At 39.7% G+C, this 22402-nt stretch overlaps 2 protein-coding genes across 3 annotated transcripts in view; one reads left to right on the forward strand and one right to left on the reverse strand.

The window, feature by feature from the left end:
• Positions 1 to 2795: 2795 nt before the first annotated feature.
• Positions 2796 to 4559, reverse strand: hsdl1 (hydroxysteroid dehydrogenase like 1). Its single transcript, NM_001201174.1, is given in 4 exon segments — positions 2796 to 3250; positions 3355 to 3561; positions 3701 to 4146; positions 4308 to 4559. Coding segments are annotated over 4 exon segments (945 nt in total). The 5' UTR covers positions 4528 to 4559; the 3' UTR covers positions 2796 to 3178.
• A 451-nt stretch (positions 4560 to 5010) lies between these two features.
• Positions 5011 to 22402, forward strand: part of tbc1d32 (TBC1 domain family, member 32) — a 51735-nt gene continuing 34343 nt past the window's right edge. For both annotated transcript variants that reach the window (XM_017456526.3, XM_017456529.3), the window contains exons 1-18: positions 5011 to 5171; positions 6914 to 7112; positions 7193 to 7354; positions 7437 to 7614; positions 8559 to 8630; positions 8756 to 8881; positions 10380 to 10458; positions 10565 to 10668; positions 10775 to 10836; positions 10939 to 11089; positions 11778 to 11837; positions 13363 to 13465; positions 16021 to 16158; positions 16350 to 16439; positions 17996 to 18138; positions 20512 to 20639; positions 20810 to 21011; positions 21490 to 21569. In XM_017456526.3, coding sequence (XP_017312015.2) covers positions 6955 to 7112; positions 7193 to 7354; positions 7437 to 7614; positions 8559 to 8630; positions 8756 to 8881; positions 10380 to 10458; positions 10565 to 10668; positions 10775 to 10836; positions 10939 to 11089; positions 11778 to 11837; positions 13363 to 13465; positions 16021 to 16158; positions 16350 to 16439; positions 17996 to 18138; positions 20512 to 20639; positions 20810 to 21011; positions 21490 to 21569 — 2036 coding nt within the window. In that variant the 5' untranslated portion in view covers positions 5011 to 5171; positions 6914 to 6954. The remainder of the gene's footprint in view (positions 5172 to 6913; positions 7113 to 7192; positions 7355 to 7436; positions 7615 to 8558; positions 8631 to 8755; positions 8882 to 10379; positions 10459 to 10564; positions 10669 to 10774; positions 10837 to 10938; positions 11090 to 11777; positions 11838 to 13362; positions 13466 to 16020; positions 16159 to 16349; positions 16440 to 17995; positions 18139 to 20511; positions 20640 to 20809; positions 21012 to 21489; positions 21570 to 22402) is intronic.

The raw sequence follows: 22402 nt of genomic DNA on the forward strand, positions 1-22402 counted from the left end.
GCCAACACTTTGTAACAGTCAGTAAGTTTACTGCCACGGCTTCATACGGCTGGTTATGTTATAAATAAACTGTTGAGGGAATGATTTTATACTGTAGTTGCTATAGTGCAACATAAGTTATAAGAGGAACTTGTTAACATTAGATGTAACTATAAAAGGATAAAAGAAAATATGATGGGCAGCTCATTAAGTAAGAAATAAATGAATGAATAATTTAAAAAAGTTTTAGAATTCGCAGGTTGCTGCGGTACAAGACGAATAAAACACTTGACATGCTGTAACTGAAAAATAATCCACTTTGGGTTGGCAGCAGTAACTCCGCTTCATTTCATGCCCCATTACACCACCCCACCGTTGATTATTTTCCTCTAACCACCAGCCTTGTTGTGCTTTCTTCCGTACTTAACATGTTATTTGTATTTGCGGAACATCCTTACATTTCTTTCATTTTAACATATTACCGTCTAACAGAAGAATAAACGAATCCAGAGTACTATTCCCCTCCTGCTAAAAGGTTAACGCAAGGGTTACACTGCAAACAAATGGACCATCTAACATGCCACTATCAGAACAAACGAGATGTTGTGCTTATTGATAAGGTGTGAGCAAGGTCTCTGGTGAGAGCTTCTTGAGTGTGGTGGGAACCAAGGCTTTGACCTTGTTTAAATATCCAGACCTAATCCGGATCTCAAAAGAAAAGGAGCTAAAATGTAGTTAATTAAGCTAATAATTACTGTTTGTACCCACGACGTGACCGGGCTTCCACGAGAAATAAGATAAAAACAGTTTTTATCTGTCATAAAAGCGGAATTTCGCTGAAAGTATGAAATGCTTGGGCTTTGATTTCGAAACTAGTACAACAGACTGCTATGGAAAATTAAATAAAAAAAACGTGTACATTTAATTCATAGATCAGAAATTTTAAAATAGGTTTTAAAAATTGAAACATATTAAAACTAGGTAAATACACAATAGTAGTAATATCAATGCAATGAAAAGACAGTGAGTTAATGGAAATCTTACATGCATCGTTATTAGAATATACAGTAGGCTATAAAATAGTTGCGAAACCTCCTAGTACCTTACTAGTATTCTTATTTGTACTAGCATAATGATATGCTTTGACACTACAGGTGTTTGTTAAAGGCTGTAAATATCATGTTATCCAAAAGCCAATAAAAAAAAAAGTGTCATTTACAATCCACAAAACTATTTATTAGCATTTCGTAGTATTTCAAATTACACCTACAGCAGCTACGTCTCATCGGTTTGCATGCTATTATTTTGTCCTAATAAATGACTTCATGTTACTCTAAGTCTGAAGTTGTTTTCCCCACTTACCTACCGAGAGAGACGGGAGAGAAGGCGCGGGTGTCTTGAAGGCTGGACAGATGCAAAAACCCAAAGCGAGGGCTGTCCGACGGTTTTTTTCTTACCCAGGCGGCTCTATCTGAACCTATACGACACTCCGTTTATCTCAGAGATGTCATCCTGATGGAACGCGTGAAGGTTCCAACACATTCATGTACTTACAAAATGTTTAATCGTTTACACACAGATTTCATCAAGAAGCGTGTGGATTTTATGATACCCCTAAGATCTTTTTTCAGAAAGTCTTTCAGGAAAATAAATAAATAAATAAATAAATAAATAAATAACGTTGGCCACGGGACAGGAACTAACTTGTTTTGTGGACGTTCCACAATATTAAAGTGACCACAAACGGATAAAGAGCATGACATGTTCTTTATTTATTTTAAGAAACGTTATTTGGCAAATGGTTGCTGTATAAGAGGAATTAAAACAAAATTACTTCAAGAGAAAGTCGGGGGCCGGGGGGGGGGGGGTTGACTTTTCATACATTAGCTGCTATAACATAAGTGATAACATAAGAAACTCGCTTTCTGTACATTCTACAGTACAACAGGAAATGTAACTATAGAAGTATAAGAAGTAAATAAAACTCTTTGATCGTGTTGACAAATTGCTGTCAGGAATAAACAGGGTTTGAAAATGTATATTCCGCCACAGTTATAAATCACTGCCGAAAAAATGTCATCAGTAACGTAATCCAAGTATCACAATATGAAAGTAATGTAGTCGGATTACTTCATAGGTAAATAAAGTCAAGAGAAAAGCAATATGATCGGAAATACTTTCATTTATAGAGTTTGTTTTCGAGCTTAAAAACATGGTTAATGTTCGGATTTGTTTTAATTAATAAAATAAATAAGTACGTAAGTAAGTCAATAAATAAATAAAAGCTCATTGTCCCCGATGCGGGTAACATTACATCACAAAAGCATTTCAGAGAACAATTTGTGTTCATTTCTACCAAATTAACTCGTATTAACGTACCAGGAGTTTGCTCATGTGAGTCATGACTAGCAAGAGAGAACCAGAACTATAATCAAGCAGCGGTCTATATCGTGTTATGTCACGAAGACTCGTTTCTTTGGTTTTAAACGAAAATAAACTGTAATGCTGATAGTATTCCCGTTTTTTTTTTTTTTTTTTTTAAATGTACCTGTGATCAGATTACTTTGTTTTTTGATGTAACTATAACGGACTACAGTTACCAGTTTTTTTTAATATCCTGATTACGTAACACAGTTACGTGTATCCCGTAACTCTCCAATGCTGGGAATAAAACACTTCAGTACGTGAGGTCATAGCTAAACGATCAACTGGGGCGGTGACAGTATTGTCCTGTAACAGCATGGTAGAGTGTTTTAGTCTTGATGTAGCATAAAGTATCTGTAATATGACTTACTAAAAAGATTAATACATCGGAATACATAGTTTAGTTGTACTTTATTGGGAATTGGGAGTCAAACCTGCACTGTCAAATCGAGAGCATGAAAAATGTAAGCTCTAGCAAAAATAAATACATCACCATTTTATATAACCAGTACACACAAAACACCACTGATGTATATAGAATATTAGTCACTCTTGAAGTTGTTTATAACACAACAATATTATCACTAAGCAAGCTGAAAGTGATCATGGATAGTCATCATACGGTATTTCTTCACAATATGTTGGGCAACACAAGAAATGCAGAAGTGTACTGCACGTATAGACAATGTAAAATAGTCACGTTCCTGTATTTCTACGCTGTTAAACACTGCAACATGATATTATACACTGCTTATCCCAGTGAAAGTCTGAGCTTTTAGGTCGTCCTACACATGACACATGCTCCCGTCACCCAGATCCACTCTGGCACACACCGCATAAGTCCAAGCTGGAAGGAACACGAAAAAATACAGACAAATGCAGCAACTCGAGTCAGCATTTAGGATCATTGTGAATATATCAGAAATTTCAGACCAGGCATCTGTATCGTACCTGTAGTGTGTGAGGCCAGTATCCTGTAGTTCTGTGCGAGATGCCTAGAGTAGACAGAGCATGTCTAGCATAAACATGAGGCTGTGGAACCAACCAACTACCATCATCTTCCTCAGAGGCCACTTTGCCGGGAAACAAACTCTGCACAAACACTCCACGGTGGCCGTATTCATAATGCAGGGCACGACTGAAGTGGTCAAAGAAAGCCTGAGGAAATAAATGAGACTCTAGGGTTAGAGAAAATGAGGTGAAGGACAATAATTCGAGTACTGTTGTGCTTTTAATAAACGTTTAAAACATGTCATAAGGGTTAATATGTGTAACAGGACATGAACTGATGTCTGACCGTGGACGCAGAGAGCAGAGCCTTCCGTGCACAGGGCCTGGAGCATCTTCCTGATGAAATATTAACAACTACACCTCTTCGCCTCTCAGCCATCCCGGGCAGAGCCAGGCGGGTGATCAGCGAGGCTGCAGATATGCTGTTGTTTATAATCTGCCACAGCTCGCACTCAGATATATCGTGGAAGTCTCGGGGGATGTCCAGAGACGAATTCAGGCAGTTTATGACAAATCCGACGTCTTTGTCCTTGATCGCATCTTTAATGGGGTTGCAGGTCAAGGCACCGTGGCTGAAATCTGCCTCCACTAGGATAGCCTCGACTCCATGCATGTCAGAGATGGTCTTGGCGGTGTCATTTAGATCGGTAGTGTCAGTGGTAATGAGGATGACACATACACCATGCCTGGCCAGTTCCTCGGTGTATGCTTTAGCTATCGCCTCTGATGCACCTGTATGAAAGACATGTAAAGGAGTTTGTCAGGATTTAGGTGTGGTACAGTACAGGTTCCCAACCCTGGTCCTGGAGTACCCTCTGTTCTGCACCAACTCCAGGATCAGGGTTGGGAACCAAAACTGTGCTGGACATCCCATTGATACAGTATTAACTCACCACTAATGACAGCCCATTTTCCATATCTGTGCACAAGATCTCTAGGGTAAACAAGACGCGGGATGAAGTGAAGCCTTATCAGACTATAGCAGTCCCTCATTAGTGTAACAGCTTTACTTGCAGTATAGAGTGCACCCACTAATGCAAGCGTTTCTACATAACAGCTGCAGGATCTGGTGATTTCTCTAAACAGCAGTGGAAAACTGTCAACTGCAGCCATGATTAAATCCCCCACGTAAACCTAGTACAGCTCAAAACCTACAGACAACTTCTTTTATTTTATTCTTTATTTTATTCTCCCCTCTCTGATGCCTATAGAGTGAACCAAAACATCAAACCCGGAAGAAGAAGCGTTCACAAAACCACGTGACTGCCTTTAAAGCGATAGTTCGCTCATTCTTGAAACGTTAGAACGCGTCCTCAATTTGTTCTTATCATTTATTCCAAACACAACCACCTAACTCTATATTTGTGTAATTTTTTTTATATAAAAAAAAAAATCACTTTACACTTGATTATTTCCTCAGTGAAGTCTGCCTCCTGCGTTTATTCGATAGCTCGCGCTTCTAAGCTTGCTGTCTCCATAGAAACACCAGATGTATTGTATAAAGGCAGGCTTTCGGGTCGTGTTCCAAATCGCTCTCTACTTCCTATTTAAGTTCCCTACATTAAGGTGAAGCACAGTGATTTATACGCACTCTGCAGGGCGCGACATGTACATCAGGTTGCCATTTGTGACTTAGCCGTGAATTCTAGTAAAGCGTCGCAGTCTCGTTCACCGTTTGAGTCGGGAATATTGTTCTTCTCCAATGGCCACTAAAGGAACATTCTCGAAAATGGGATGAGGTTTTTTTTTGGAAACAGGTAACCCTGTGCTTTTACTTGAAACGCTGTGTTAGCAAAGTTAGCAAGCGGATATAATGGGTTGTCTATTTGTTGTTAATCTTGGTTTAGCTAGCTATGTGAGTTAGCTAGAAATGCAGCTAAAACGTTACATTCGTTATTATATTTAAATGTATATGTTTGGACAATTCATATACTAAATGCTATAGTACATATATACCACAGCGCTGTTGAAGAATCACGATTGATTGGTCAGAAGGTGCAGATTAATTTAACCAGAGCTGCAGCTCTGACAGTAGTTCCGGCTACAAGGCAAAGCACAGGTTTATATATTAATGCGCGTTATTACCGGATTATACCGCAGAGCGGTTGAATGCTCGAATCTGATTGGTCAGAAGGCGCGCATTATTTTTGTATAACAGCACGGCCTGGAAAGTAGTTCCGGCCGTAACTTGAAAGATGGGTTAATAGCACTGCGCTCTTTCTAATATTTTAGTGTTTGTTTATACCATGGTCTGTTTGAATACTTGATTCTGATTGGCTGGAAGGTGTGCATTCAAACCGTGTAGTGCACAGGTGGTTCATGTCAGTTTAATCACTGTTCACAGGTGAAATTAACGCGCTGCCTATGAACAACTCTAACCATAGTAACATACAGTTACACCTGCATACAGTAACCTCAAACCACAAACATCAAAAATAGATTTAACTTGTCAATGCTGGCAAGTGACCACGGTATAAAAGCGGGATAATCCACGGCTAGGTGTGCGTTACCTTTTCAGTGCACTTCGCTTCGTGTCGGGTGTTTCTTTGCCTCCACGTCGCGCGTTTAAAATCATGTAACGCACACCTAGCCGTGGATTATCCCTTACAGTTACTTGGCGGTTAAGGCTCTGGGTTACTGATCTGAAGGTCGGGGGTTCGCACTGCCAAGCTGCCACTGCTGGGCCCTTGAACAAGGCCCTTAACCCTCTCTGCTCCAGGGGCGCTTTATCATGGCTGAACCTGTGCTCTAACCCCAACCTCCCCACATCACACCCATATGTGCCCATTCCAAAACTGTGGACATTAACATGAAAACCTTCACTTTTCTGCAAATGCTTTCCACTAGATGTTGTAGTTCAGTGAGGTTGTGCATTAATTTCAAGTGAGACTACCTTGCAAACAATCAGTGTTCCAATTCACCCAAAAGGTGTTCACTGGGGTTGAGGTCAGGGCTTTGTGCAGGACACTTGAGTTCTTCCACTCTAACCTCGACAAACCATGTGTTCATGGAGTTCGCTTTGTGTACAAAGGCATTGTCATGCTGGACCTCTTGGTTCCAGTAAAGGGAAGTTATAATGCTACAGAGTACAAAGACATTTGAGACAAGTGTCCACATACTTTTGGCCGTATAGTGTACATGAATGGCTCGTATGCTTTTACTTGATGCTTTCAGGTCCTGCTTTGATTACAGTGTCACGTTTTCTCCAGCTGTGATGTTATCTGGAATAAAAAAGAGCTGGTTTGCATACTACCGATTTGCATATTACCACAGTAATCGGGTTTCACAAAATATTATGAGTAGGTCATGTGATACGGATACAAGGTTCATGAAAGGGGGTCTATATTTATGGCCAAATCAACAGTGATACTGCTCATTTAGCTAGGGTATACAAAGGTAACTGTGGTTGTTCTACTCTTGCGTGTGGTTATTGAGGTATCTGAGTGGTTATTCACCTGTGATCACCTGTGATTTTGATAAGATGTCTATATTTGCACAGGAACCTCATGAAGAGGAGCGTATCACACCTCCTTCAGAGCGATGTCGCAGTTTTTTTCCTCGGAGGACGAGGCCGAGCTCCAGTCCCTGCTCAGACAGCTTCTGAAGAGCGTGCGAGAACGAATCACCAACGCGCCATCGGTGGAATGCGCCGAGGAGATCCTGCTTCACCTGGAGGAGACCGACAAGAACTTCCACAAGTAAGGTGACCTTTTCTTTTATTTTTTTTTATTTTTCACAAAGCTGCATTATGTTTCCGTCTTGTTTCTTTATGTTTTAGTTATGAGTTCGTTAAGTATCTGCGTCAGTACGTGGAGAGCAGCCTGGGGGCCGTTATCGAGGAGGAAACGGAGAGCTGTTCCAGGGGAGACGGCCACGGCGTCGGGTCCGGGCAGGACACGCTGGTCCACGCTGTGACTAGAAGAACCAGAGAATCTGCACAGTATGTAGCTCTACCCGTCTCTGCTTTGAGTTGAGTTCTGTTGATCATGTTAGATAGACGACGTAGTGATGATGTGTGATAGGTATAAGCAGATGATGCAGACCTTAAAGCAGACCATGACGGTGATCGTGGAGTCACTGCTGAACAAATTTGAGGAGGATCAGCTTAAGAAGGAGGAGACGAGCGGCACAAACCAGCGTGACCAGTCGAGCTGCCACTACACGGACAACTGCTCCGACAGCGACTCCTCTTTTAATCAGGTAATAAGTAATAATAACTCTCCTCTCTGCTTCCACTTAAAGTAGGACTGCCCAATATTGCCTGTTAATCATTTTGTGATGAATTGTGGCATTCACATGATACAAAAATAAATTCCACATCCTTGTTGAATTCTCTAATCTGATTGGTCGATGGGTGATTCATTTTCAGTAACATCAACTCTGACTCTAGTGCCAGCTGCAAGGCAGATCACAGGTTTATTAAAGTGCCCATGTAATCAAAATTTAAGTTTTGAGGCTTTTAGTATGAACATGTCAGCCTCGTGGTTATCTGTAAGCTGGTGTTGCTCCAAAACAGTGACCTAATTCGCATTTAGAAGATATACGCTTTCAAAATTGACAGTCGATGACATCATTCGGCACTTCGGCTTCTCATCAGATTTTCTGTCCAAACAAATGCTCTCTAGAATCCGAAGTGTCCCGCCCCCTAACATTCTAAAAATCCATGATACTAACTATAGAGTACAGCCCGCTATTTGCTATTTTTAAAAAGGGGGCGGAGCCACTCGTTATGTCTCGTCCCTGACTTCCTGTTTCAGTGGTAGTTATGTCAACACATCAAATAACACTGCACTGGGACTTTAAATTGAACAAATTGAATGCGCTCGTTGTTTACTGTTATACTATAATTTCTGTAGCAATAACTAATTAACAGGGAATTGTATGTCATGCCACATGACCTAAGACTAATAATACAGTACATGGATAATAATCTGTTTTATTATTAGGCTAATAATAAATATAAGTAATAACAGGAACTAACGCGTTTCTACAGTGTTCCATAACAGTAACTGTAAATGGATAAAAATTGCTGTAGTGTAAGAGAAATGAAATGTTATGGGAAGTGCTGTTATAGGAAAATAATCTATAAATCTTTTTTCAAATAAAGCAACCTTTAATGGATGTGTTTTTTACTTGTTGAGCAGAGCTATGGCTTCATCAAACAGGAGCAGCTCCAGGTCATTTCTGAGAAGCTCGATCCAAGCAGGCCAAGAGAGGTATATATACATGTTTGTATAAATGATTATTAATCTTTATGTGCTTTATTTCTTTATTAATATCTCTGACCGTGAGGCAGGACTTGGATCAGTGAGTATTTGTGTGTGTGTGTGTGTGTGTGTAGGTACGCTGGGAAGCCTTGCAATTGCTGTGCTGCGCTCCTCCTTCTGATGTGCTGAGCTGTGAGAGCTGGACAGGTCTACGCCGAAACCTCTCGGCTGCTCTCGCTGACCCAGATCCCGACCTCAGCGTGAGAACTAATCAGCCTGTTTGGATTCTTTTAAATTTTAAATTCACGTACTTGCACGTGTAACCACAGCAACAACCTTACACCATTATCTGTTGTCCCACTTTGACCAGCTGTTGTTCATGACTTTCTTAGTTCCTGTATACACAGTCGTGCCGTGCATGCTGGTCAGGGTAGAGGAGCTGGTTTACATACAGTATGTGGATTTTCCGGAAGAATTGGGCTACTTATGCGCTCCCGTTGTAGCTAACACTGTTTTAGGACCTTGGTGAAAGAGCAATTGAGGCAGACTGCAAGTTTTAATACATATTTAACACTCTGCAAATCAACAACAATAAAAAAAACCAGCAATTTAAATATCTTATTCCGTACACAGTTGCTTCCATTAGAGGGAAAGTAACAGGGAATTTAATGGCATTAAATCAGCCATATTAATGCATTCCACATGGTTTATTAATTCAGACCTGAGAGTCTTCATTTATTAACACTTACTCCACCAAAGCGTGTGGACACATCTGCTCATTTTGACTATTTTTACTATTGTAGTAGAATATATAAAGACATAAACGCTACGAAATGACACATCTGGATTAATTCGATGGGGGCACGGTGATTTCAGTGATTAGCACATTTGTCCTCTGCTTCTGGGCTTTCCTCCAGGTACTCCGGTTTCCTCCCACAGTCCAAAGACATGCGTTGTACTTTGACTGGCATTTCCAAATTGTCTGTAGTGTGTGAATGGGCGTGTGAATGTGAACGTTTGTGCGATTGTGCCCTGCGATTGGCTGGCGCCCCGTCCAGGGTGTCCCCTGCCTTGTGCCCCAAGTCCCCTGGTATAGGCTCCATGTTCCCCCGCGACCCTGTATAGGATAAGCGGTATGGATGGATGGATTTATTCAATGACCAGTTATAAATTTTAAGTTATAAATTTGAAGATAAAACTACTTGTTTTAAGTAAAAAAAACAAAAACAAACAAACATTACTACTATTTAAACTACATTTTAATTGAGAAACATATATACAATATACATAGGCATTAATAACATTTGGCTTAAAAACAAATGTCGCCCGTAAGCCTTTATAAAATGTCTTTCGGATGATCAGAAATATATCTTCAGTCCAAGCTTTCCCGTTTTCAGCTCCCGGGTTCTTTCACAGCTCGATGATTGAGCATTTCCATCATTTCACAGCGGCTTTTAAACTGCGATATGCGCTCATGCAAGGGATTTTTAAAAAATATGTTTTGCAACCTCAGAGGCAGTTTCCATGATGAGCTAACGTGAACGCATTTTGCATCCTCATCGACTTTGTGTGTGCGGTTCCTCTTGTATTTTTTTGGTAAAAATCAGCTCTCCAGAGGGTCTTTTTCTGTCTCCGAGTTGTGAAAAATGTGTTCGTCTTTTGCCTCTTCCAAAAAAAAATCTCACTTTTTTACAGTTCTGACCCCCGTAGGACGATCCTTTTCATTCAGCATTTATGAACGTATTTATTTTTGTGCAGGACAAAGTGTTGCGCTTCTTTGCGAAAACATTTTCGACCTCTCCTCTAAATGTGACGAGGGAAATCTACACCAGCCTGGGTAATAAATGTGTGAATTCGTGTAGATTTTTAAAATTTATTCGTTATTTTAATGAACATCTGTACATATGCGGTTCTGGTTCTTGTGTCTGTTTTTTGGTTTGTAGTGAAAAGTCTGGAGAGCGACTTCCTGTATCACAAGCTGAGTTTCCCCTCTGAGTCAGCGCTCATGGATGTTAACAGGCCCGATATCACTCGGCTCCTTAAACAAGTGTGTGGCTACTTCTGTCTTCTTCTATCTTATTCGGCTATAGATTAACTGGACTGCGGTATTTAATTTTTAATTTCCCCCTTTTTTTGACCTCTCGTTTACCCAGATACGCTTAATGAATGACTTCCAGAAAGAAGTGACCACATTTTGGATCCGGCATCCTGAGAAGTGAGCTGTAGCTCTTCACACACAAGCACGTCTGCTGTGTGTTCTCCAGCAGACGTTTATTAGGGTTTTCATTGTAATTTTTTTTCTATTCCTGTCCTCTAGGTACATGGAGGAAATTATCGAGAGCACACTCGCTCTTCTCTCTCTACATCCCGAACACGGCGTGTCTGCTCACGGCTCGGAGAAAGTTCTAGAACCGGTCCACTTCCTGTCTCTGTTGGATATCAAAGCCAATTGGTTCAAGAGGTGGATGGTGAGCCACGTACCACGTTGACCGTAACCCTGGTGTTTAAGATAAAATGGCCTCTAGAAGTGTAACCTTTTAAAAATGAATAATTCTGTTGTCTGTGTGTACAGATTTAAGAATAAAAAGAAATCACATTTGTATTACAGAAGTTATTTAAAAGTGATGCGGTTTGAAAAGTGATTTTTTTAATTTTGTCGTGAGCCACATTTTCATCGTCTTGTATTCACACACACACACCGTAATCGGGAGGATTTCCAAACATTTTCATAATTAGTATTTCTGCTTCTCATTATTAGGATGAACATTAGATATGTTAGGCTTTATTTATATATTTATTTATTCATTCATTCATCTTCCCTTTCTCCTGGTTAGGGATCGCTGGGTGCAATGTAGGAATGCAGACTGGATGGAACGGCAGTCCATCACAGGGCACCATATACACACACACCCACACACACACACATTCACACATAAGGACCTAGGGATTGAAACAGGAACGCTGGCGCTCTGAGAAGGCAATGTAACCTGTTGTATTACCATGCCCGTTCTTTATCTTTTGTTCTTCAAGGAAATGTCCATTACTGAGTAAAGAACCGAGTAAGGGTTAATCAGTTGTTCAGAAGCAGATTCGTCTTTCTGAGAACTGACATCCTGCTGTAACTAATTAGCTTTCCTGTTTGCTGTTTCCCTCCAGCATGGCTACTACAGCAGGACAGTGGTCTTGAAGCTTCTTGAGCGAAAATACAAGCCAGTGGTGAGTTTGAGAGAGGGTCAGTGCTGTTAAAGTCTTCGTAGTGGTTTATATGACCATTTATTCATTTAGCTGCCATTTTTATTAGACATATTTGTACCCTAATATTCCAATAGTTTTCTTCTCATTTTATTTGTTTTATTATTTGACAAACTGTTTTTGTGATATCTGCTGTTGTTATTTAGTCTCATACTTGTTTTATGTTTGTTAATGTTTTCTGTATGGGATGAAACTGTGCTAACAGTATATAGGACAATAATCAACAAAGATGCAGTGAATTGGTTTAAAAAAAAAATCTCCTATAACATGTCTTGAAGTGTTTTATTCCGTTTATACCACAGCAAATGTTTATATATTGATCACATTTTATCCATTAATAGTTCCACTTTGTGTCAGTTCCTGTTATCACTTGCGTTATAGCAGCTATAGACCATCGTTCCCTCATCAGCGTGTGATGTTACTGAGGAACCACAAAATGCAAACCTCACTATCCGGAAGACTTTCCTGTGTTGGGAAAACTTCAAACTGCAGCTCTACCTCTGATTGTTACAGAGCACTGATGCTGGAGACTCCTTCTATAAATGCTCTGTCTTCACATTGAAAATCTCACCATATCAACAAAACCAAAATCCCATCTTCCATACAAGTCCCTGCAAATGATGATCAAATTAGTTCAGCTCATGAATGCATATCTCACAATACATTTCGAGAGATACACTATACGGCCATCACACCCAAATGTGTTCCTTCCCCAAACTGTTGCCACAAAGTTGAAAGCACACAATTGTATAGAATGACTTTGTATACTGTAGCATTACAATTTCCATTCACTGGAACTAAGAGACCCAAACCTCATAGTTCCAGAATGACAGTGCACTTGTGGACAAAGCGAGCTCCATGAAGACATGGTTCGCCAAGGTTGGTGTGGAAAAACTCAAGTGGCCTGCACAGAGCCCTGACATCACCTTCTCTGAACACCGTTGGAATGAACTGGAATGCCGACTGCACCACAGTCCTTCTCACCCGACATCATTGTCTCACCTCACTAATGCGCTTGTGGCTGAATGAGCACACATTCACGCCCCAAAATCTAGTCGAAAACCTTCCCAGAAGAGTGGAGAGGGAGTAAATCTGGAATGGGATGTTTAACAAGCACATGGACGGCTGTCCACAAACTTTTGGTCATACACTATATTGTGTCATCAGTCATTTATCTGTTTGATTTACACCATTATAAACAATAACCACTTACTGTCACACAATGCCAACTCCAACGCATGTACAATACCAAAGATTTCGTTTGACTGTTGTTTGAACCCAGCCGTGAACAACATGAACACAACAGGATGCACATGTTATTATATGAATACTTTAATTGAATGAATAAAATGAATAGTTTCATAGTATTATCATGGACTTGTCAAGGGGTGAGAAGCCCAAACCAATTCAGAGTATTTTGCTGGGAAAGGGACTCTAAATGTATTTACTGGAGAACCTAAACTTTATGAATGCTCGATTTTCCTTTCAGATTGTTACAGCTCTTCAGCAGTGCATTTATTACTTGGAGTCCTGTGATGCTGTCAGAGAGGGAACCTTGGAGATCACTCATGCTATGGAGCATCAACAGATTGGTATGTGTATGGATTATAGGAAAGATTTATAGGAAACATCACAGAGTAACTGTGGTGTAATTGGGTAATTATTTCAGCAATATTATTTTAGTAATGTATTTATTATCAGGAGCTGAAAGCCTGATAACCATTTACACTGGCTGATGGCTCATAAACATAGAGGCGTGTCCACCAAGCCTCTTCGTTGAGATCTACGCACCTTCCTGCAGGTTTCATCTCCAACCAAAATCTAACACACCTGTTTTAGTTGAGCAAGATGGTCAGGTGGGCACCATTATGCTTGGACCTAAAGTCTTCAGGAAGGTAGATCTCCAGGAACAGGGTCGGTGACCACTAGTATAGTGTCTGGAAGCTATCGAGAGGAGCAGCTAATGTTTCGCCCAGTCATGGCATTTAAACACCAAAAAGAGCCGTGCACGAGAACATAACTGGACCTTACAAATTAACTGAGTTATCATAGAATAAATCATTTCATTAGCATTCCCTAATATGATTGCCGGTTGTTCTAAATATCAACACATTCATGAATTTTCTATATAAACACTGAAATATATTGTACGTAATACAGTATTGGAGCTCTTGAAGGTGAACACAATGCTTTTGGTTTTCAAGCTGTGAGAAAACTAAATCACTGGAAAATAAGGACACCGAGTTAGCGTAACCTAGCTAAAGGACTGAGGCTAGCAATTTATCTAGCTTGAACATAGCTGTTGAGCCTCTTGTACTAACAATGTGAAGACAGAAGGCTGGTGCAAACAAGATGTAAATATTAGAAATATCAACATTTTCCTCGGATGTTTAGGAAAATTTCTAAGGAAAAAAAAAATGTCAGAACTACTAAAACAACATTATATTTACAGTTAGCGTCAGTCACTACTAAGTTGTTTCTGCCTGTGTTTCTCTGTTTAATTAGACCACATTGTGTGTGATAAACTTTGATTGTTGTTTACAAAACTGATGTACATGCCTAAACATGCTATTTAAGCACCAACAAGCTCAAAGCACGCTTTTTTTCCCCTCATACATAAGTATTCGAGGGGGGTTCGGAGAGAAAAAAAGTGGCACATAGAAAGAGTGCGTAAATTGAAAGTGAAGAAATATCAGTGTTACTGACAAATAATTCAATTTGATGTGGTTAATTAGTTTTGCGTGTGATTTTATTTATTTATTTATTTATTTATGGTCCGCCTCCCAAAACCAGGTGTAAATTAGCACCATGATTTGAAGTGTTAGCTTGTCACTGGCTAGTTTCACGCTGTTATAAAATACTGAGCGTTTTCATATCTTCTCCTCCTCATACATCACTATCTTTATCTGCCTTCTGCCTTGTGCTGAGTAAGCAGTCTGGCTCTAAATTCCCGACTAACGGCCAACTTTGCCTTTGTGTCCCGTACGTGCCGTTCCTGCGTGTTCCTCCGAGGCTCCGCGCCTCTCTATCGTGTTCCCGTAGATAACGCAGAGGCCATGTGACTTCACGTGGCTGTTCCACAGACTGTAGTTTGTATTTTTCCACAGGCTGTACTTTTTCCCAAGTTTATATTTAAATAAGACTCTAATTTCTTTCTTTCGCTTAGAAACGCACTCAAGTCCGAATGCAACCGATAGATGCATTCGAAAATCCGATTTGCATTACTTTTGTGAAGCCATGTATACTAATTTGATATCTTTAAGCGGTGAGAGTTGTGTTGATTGCGTAAACGTTGCTGACGTTGATTCTGCAGCTGCTGTGTGATGAAGCCTTGGTCTTGGCCTTGGTTTGGAACTGCATGACCCAGAAAGTGCTGTGCAGCCACGTATTTACATTGGGCTATTTTAAAAAGTGCTTTTAAGGCTGAACAGGTTACTGTGGTTTATTGTTTACATAGTAAATTCACATTACACCATGGCGCTGTTGAATTCTCGATTCTGATTGGTCAGAAGGCGTTAAGTCATTTTCTATAACAGCTGTGCTGTCAAATTACATGTTTATATAAATGTGCTTGTTCTAATACATGATATGGCCAAAAGTATGTGGGCACCTGACCAATCACACCCATATGTGCTTGCCGAACATCCCACTGCAGATTTATTGTCCCCTTTGCTGCTATAATTACCTCCACTCTTCTGGGAAGGCTTCCCCTAGATTCCAATAGAGCGTGGCTGTGGGGATTTGTGTTCATTCAAACCCAAGCACATTAGTGAGGTCAGCCAAAGCTGTGTAAATTGAAGAAAAAAGATCGCATTTGCGCCAGTTCATCCCATCAGTGTGAACGTAGCCTAAATCGATTAAAAAGTATGACGTGTCATTCTTAATAAATATTTTATTGTTTGGTTTGGCAAATTGCTGTGGTATAAGAGGAATAAAGCACTTCAGGATGTACAGTTATTGGAAAATAATCGACTTTGGGACACTATGTCTGATATGCACGCCCCCTCATACTTGAACGAGTGCGCTACTGTATTTGTGAGTTATCTTGCAGGTGGAACTGCCGTCACAGCTGCGCTGCTGTAGGAAATGAACAGAAAGACAGAAGTAAATTTAACGAGCCGTACTGTTCTATGTCCTGTGTCTTCAGGCTCTGCTCAGAGAAGCTGCTACAGCGCTAAGGAGCTGGAGTACGCTCACTTCGTTCACTCGCTCTGCGTGCTCGGGAGGCTTCTGATGTACACCAACGGGAGAAAGCTTTTCCCCATTAAAGTGAGGAAGAAAAGAGGTCAGTATGGCATGGCAAAGCGTGAAGTGGTGGATCAGTGGTTACGGCTTTGGCCTAATGACCAGAAATTCCTGAATCTCAGTTGTATCTTCCCGCTTTGGATGAATGACTAAAACCTTTATGGCGTTCTACACCAGAAATTCCTCATGCATTTGTCTTAAGATTATCTTCACCCTTCTTTTATGTTCCAGATCCGGTGACTCTCAGTGACTTGGTGGTGATACTGATTAGCATCATGTATCAGCACCCAAACACACATCACTCCGATTTGAGTCACTCAGGTGTGTCTTACTGGATCAAGTGTCACCTCCTAACCAGATTAAATTAACTCTAGGGCGTGTTTGTGTATGGAGATAAGTATATCAGTTAGAGTTTTTGTCTTAGTTCTGTGGAATTCTTAGCTCCACTGAAGAAGGTATTTTTATGGTTCATTGTAAGTAGTAAAATGACTCTTAAAGCCTCCTTCCTTGTCTGACACACACCTTCCTCAATCTGACTCTGTGGTTTTTATGGACATCTCATGTTTCTCTGAATTAATCAATGTTAATCGTTAAGCAGTGATTCATTAATCCTACCTTGTGCTAATGTTTAATGAGCTGAATAAATAACACCTTGAGTAAAGCTGTATTAATCTCTAAAGTCTCCCTGGGTGTCTTACCCTGTTTTAGCACTTTTCCATCAGACACCGCAGCATGGCACAAGTTGGTAATTAACCTGAATCCAGGATTATCCGTGTGTTGGTTTCGCAGGAGAGGTGAAGAGGAGTTCACCGGAGGTTGTGTGGTGGTGACTAGTAACACGACTATGTAGGAAAATATTGCCCGAAAGCCTCCAGTTGGTCTTATTTGCCACTCTCTGTCGGGTAGAGCACTAGACAGGCCAAGTTTGTTTTAAAAGTCGTGAGCGGCCTGAGCCGAGCCGAGCCGAGCGTGCCAATACTTTCATATATCATGAACGTAGAATAGAGAGGAGATTGAATACACCCTTTGTTAGACTCCAGTTAGATTCTATAGCTGAATCTGAATTTGAGTTCTATTGTACAAGAAGTGCGCTAGGTAGAGTGTACAGAATCGTTGTTATGTACTGTATAGGGAGCACACACGGTGATTACGAGGCCTATTCATTTGTTTGTGCTGTAGACCGAAGACATCTGGGTTTGAGATCAAAAGAGACAAGAGTTAAGGATTTCAGCTTTTCTTTCCTGGTATTTACGTCTAGACGTGTTAAACGAAATAAAGCATTTGTATCAGACCACCTGATATTTAAGCAAGCAATAATGTTGGTACTGACAGGTGTTTCTTGTTACCTAGGTGTGTCCTGCTAGATTGATTGCTTAAACAATAAATATTTCTGAACATCTACTCTTGGTTTTAGCCTTCAGTTTCACCTGTGAAGACTGCCTTTTTTGTTAAAAAGGATAAGCCAACATGAAGATCAGAGAGCTGCCTATGGGTGAAAATCAAGCAGTTTTTGTTTGTCTTATATCTGTTGATCTGTTTTTTTTAAAATGAAACATTAAGCTACATATATGAGGAATTTGTGATTGACATTTGAAAAGAGAAAAAGATTTCTGTACGAAGTGCTCAGGTAGAAAAAAAATTTATCCAGAGATTCTGTGGCTAAGAGATTCAATTCTTCAATGCGCCATGTATAGCTCCATCCATATCTTTGCTCATATGGTAGCTCAAGGGGAAAAAGGTAACCAAATTCAGCACGGGTACTTCATTATGTTGCTGCTCACATCCCAGCGGACAGGTTGACAAAATGCGGGATCATGATTATACCGCACAGCTGTGCGTACACTGACGTATGTGATGTGTTGTATGATGTTGTGTAGACACTCTCTCCCCCACCACTCTGGTGATGGAGGTCCTGAGGACCCTGTGCGAACGCACTGAATGCGCTGTGGAATGTATGTACCAGATCCCCGTTGTCGAAACCCTGCTGGTCCCCATCCTCGCTCTGCTCAAAGGGAAACAGGTCAGCAAGAAGTAGCTCATTTTGATATTTAGATCCATGGTTCTCAAAGATGAGTTGGTGGTTTCTGTAAATATTTAAAAAATATTATGACATGGTGATCACTAACAGCTACTCTCAAAGTTATATTTGTTTTATACCACAGTGCTGTTAAATTCTTGAAGCTGATTGGTTACAAAAAATTTTTAAACCAGCATCTCTGACAGTAATTCAAATCACAGGTTCACATAAATGTACTCATCCTAATACGATATTCTTTTTATAGTAACATATAATTCACAAAGACTTGCTTGGTGGATGCTGCACATAATATAATCCTCATAATGAATGGAGTTTAAAAAAATGTTACTTAACCAATAAAGACGTACAGTATAATCTTTGATATGATAAAACATTCAATGAGGTGATGTTAGCATTTTTGGAGTCTCTACTGACAGTATTTGTAACATTTTTCAGGTTATCACATTAGTTTACATTCTTACAGTAATTTACATTGTCACATTAGTTTACAGTCTTCTAGTAAGTTGCTAAACTCACATTAGTCTACAGTCATTCAGTAATTTACAGTCTCACATTAGTTTACAGTCATACAGTAATTTACAGTCTCACATTAGTTTAGTCATACAGTAATTTACAGTCATACAGTAATTTACAGTCTCACATTAGTTTACAGTCATACAGTAATTTACAGTCATACAGTAGTTTACAGTCTCACATTAGTTTACAGTCTCAGTAATTTACAGTCTCATTAGTTTACAGTCATACAGTAATTTACAGTCTCACATTAGTTTGCAGTCTCAGAGTAATTAACAGTCTCACATTAGTTTACAGTCATTCAGTAATTTACAGTCTCACATTAGTTTACAGTCATACAGTAATTTACAGTCTCACATTAGTTTACAGTCTCAGAGTAATTAACAGTCTCACATTAGTTTACAGTCATTCAGTAATTTACAGTCTCACATTAGTTTACAGTCATACAGTAATTTACAGTCTCACATTAGTTTAGTCATACAGTAATTTACAGTCTCACATTAGTTTACAGTCATACAGTAATTTACAGTCATACAGTAATTTACAGTCTCACATTAGTTTACAGTCTCAGTAATTTACAGTCTCATTAGTTTACAGTCATACAGTAATTTACAGTCTCACATTAGTTTGCAGTCTCAGAGTAATTAACAGTCTCACATTAGTTTACAGTCATACAGTAATTTACAGTCTCACATTAGTTTAGAGTCTCACAGTAATTTACAGTCTCGTATTAGTTTAGAGCCATACAGTAATTTAAGGTCTCACATTAGTTTACAGTCTTACAGTAATTTACAATCTCACATTAGTTTACAGTCTTACAGTAATTTACAATCTCACGTTAGTTTACAGTCATACAGTAATTTACAATCTCCTTAGTTTACAGTCATACAGTCTCACATTAGTTTACAGTCATACAATAATTTACAATCTCATTAGTTTACAGTCATACAGTAATTTAAGGTCTCACATTAGTTTACAGTCATACAGTAATTTACAGTCTCACATTAGTTTGCAGTCTCAGAGTAATTAACAGTCTCACATTAGTTTACAGTCATACAGTAATTTACAGTCTCACATTAGTTTACAGTCTCAGTAATTAACAGTCTCACATTAGTTTACAGTCATACAGTAATTTACAGTCTCACATTAGTTTACAGTCTCAGTAATTAACAGTCTCACATTAGTTTACAGTCATACAGTAATTTACAGTCTCACATTAGTTTACAGTCTTACAGTAATTTAAGGTCTCACATTAGTTTACAGTCATACAGTAATTTACAGTCTCATAAGTTTACAGTCTCAGTAATTTAAGGTCTCACATTAGTTTACAGTCTCATATTAGTTTACAGTCTCACAGTAATTTACAGTCTCACATTAGTTTACAGTCTCACAGTAATTTACAGTCTCACATTAGTTTACAGTCATACAGTAATTTACAGTCTCACATTAGTTTAGTCTCACAGTAATTTACAGTCTCACATTAGTTTACAGTCTCACAGTAATTTACAGTCTCACATTAGTTTACAGTCATACAGTAATTTACAGTCTCACATTATTATACAATCTCACAGTAACCTACAGTCTTGTAGAAATTTAGTCTTACAGTAACTTACAGTCTCATAGTAACATGTACTTTAGTCCATCATTGAAAACCACTGGATCTGAGCCTCAGCTTTATAACTTTAGTTATTCCTGCTGGACTCAACACTATACCTATTATAAATATTAAAGCAGAGATGCAGCACAACACAGCAAATGGTTTTGCTTATAGCCCCAAACTGTCATTCTGCAGCATTTCACAATTTGCCAAAAGCCTTTTTCAATTTGTTTTTCACTTCACAGGCCAAATTAAACTCTCCAGAAAGCAGCCTGACCCACATAGCAGACACGCTTGCGAGAATTGCCACCACAGAACGTGGCTTAGCGCTTTTCCTGTATGAGAGGAAGATTGTCTCTGCTGAGGGTGAAGGGTAAGGAAAACCAATTTAGCTCACAATGTCTGTTGTGACTTTTTTTTTTTCTAAATTTTCCTAAAATCCCCAACTGTGTGTAAACAAATAATCCGTGTCAATCTGGCTGTACTGTGTAAAATGTTATTTTGAGTATTTGGCATATAATAACGTTTTGTGTTTGGTTTCAGTATTTCGGCAGCACATGTGATCGTGCAGTTCACTCAGGCGCTGCTAGCTAAAGAGCTGCGTGCGTGTGAAGAGCTGCAGAACTCGGCCGCTGTGAAGGGGGCCTTCATTTTCGTGTGCCGTCAGATGTACCACACGTGCGAGGGGCTGCAGGTGCTCAGACCCTACAGCCTGCATGAATGCATAGCCCAGGCATGGAGAAAGGTAACCTCGTTAGTGCTCACACACACTACCGTTCGCTTAGCACGTGAACAGATTTCTTTTGTCGGCTATCTTTCAAGGCAGGTTACTTTGCACAGCACATTCTATACAGCGACGGTAGTTCATATAAAAGTGTATAATCAGATAAAAGTTTAGGTAAATAAAATAGTGGAGCGTGAGCTGGGAAAACCTGACAAAAAATGTTGGTTTGCTGCCAATAACATTCTTTCAAAAAATGTCACGGAAATGTTTTTCACTTCAGTTGTGTAATTCAAAATTTCAAAATAGCCGAAATGTATAGAGTTGTCCTTATGCTTGTGTGAAGGGAAGCAGGGACAGAGATGCAGCTCCATTCTCGGTAAGAGCTAGTGAGACCGTTCTACTTTAATAGAGTGAGGAATTCGCTATATTTTCAGCGTGAGATCAAGTGTTCGGGTGTCTTATGGGGGTTCCGTCTCATTCTGAAGCATTTTCCCTACAGGTGAGTTCACTTTCTGAGCGAATTCCAACTCCTGTTCCTGGAGCTCTCGCACCATCGTCCTCCCAGGACCTTCAAAGCATGTGAGATTTTGTCTCTTCAGCTTTCTCTCTCTCCAACATTAAAAAAAAAAGTTGGTTTTTTTTTACTCAGATCTGTGAAACGTGGGCAGATGAAAATATGAATCAGCGTGTGTCATCCTAGAGAAATAGTCACAATATTGTGTGCCAGCCAGACACATTGATTTTATATCAAAACCTGCGTTACACTGCACTTATTAAAATGATGTGAAAATCATTTTTATAGTTGGGTTTAGGATGTAGGAAACTGGACCAGAAATCTCTCTCTATTTATTTCTTTTATTTTGTTTTATTTTTTTTGGACATGACGCAAAAGTTATTTTATTACTATACCACAGTGCCACTTAATGCTCGATTCTAATTGGTCGGAAGGTATTGATTCACTTTTTTTAGCAACAAATTACAGGTTGTTTTTTTTTAAAAAAAAAAAATTTATTCGAATGTACCTTCTAATTAGGGTGACCAGACGTCCCGCTTTGTGTTGTAACACACGGCATTTTAGTCCTTTATCGCACATCCTGCAACTTGAGATGATGTCCCACATTTTGATTGGGAATAGAGTTTGAACAGACTGAGTGAAGAAGCAGGGGCGTGCTCGAGCGCGGGTTTGTGAATGGAGGGCGGAGCTGGAGAAGGTAAATGGTAAGGATTGCACACCTGTGGGGAATTGTACTGAATGTTCTGTGTTGTAGTGAGCCGAGGCGAGAATAAAAACGGGAGAGACGGGCGAAAGATAAAGAATACAGTGCCTTTTGAGTTGTTCCAAGCCTGCCTCCAGCTTCCTCATTCCCTCCCCGAATCTGGGAGAGTGTTACACTAAAGTTTTAGTTACTTTT

Source organism: Ictalurus punctatus, chromosome 25 (genome assembly GCF_001660625.3).
Source record: "Ictalurus punctatus breed USDA103 chromosome 25, Coco_2.0, whole genome shotgun sequence".
Lineage (NCBI taxonomy): Eukaryota > Metazoa > Chordata > Actinopteri > Siluriformes > Ictaluridae > Ictalurus > Ictalurus punctatus.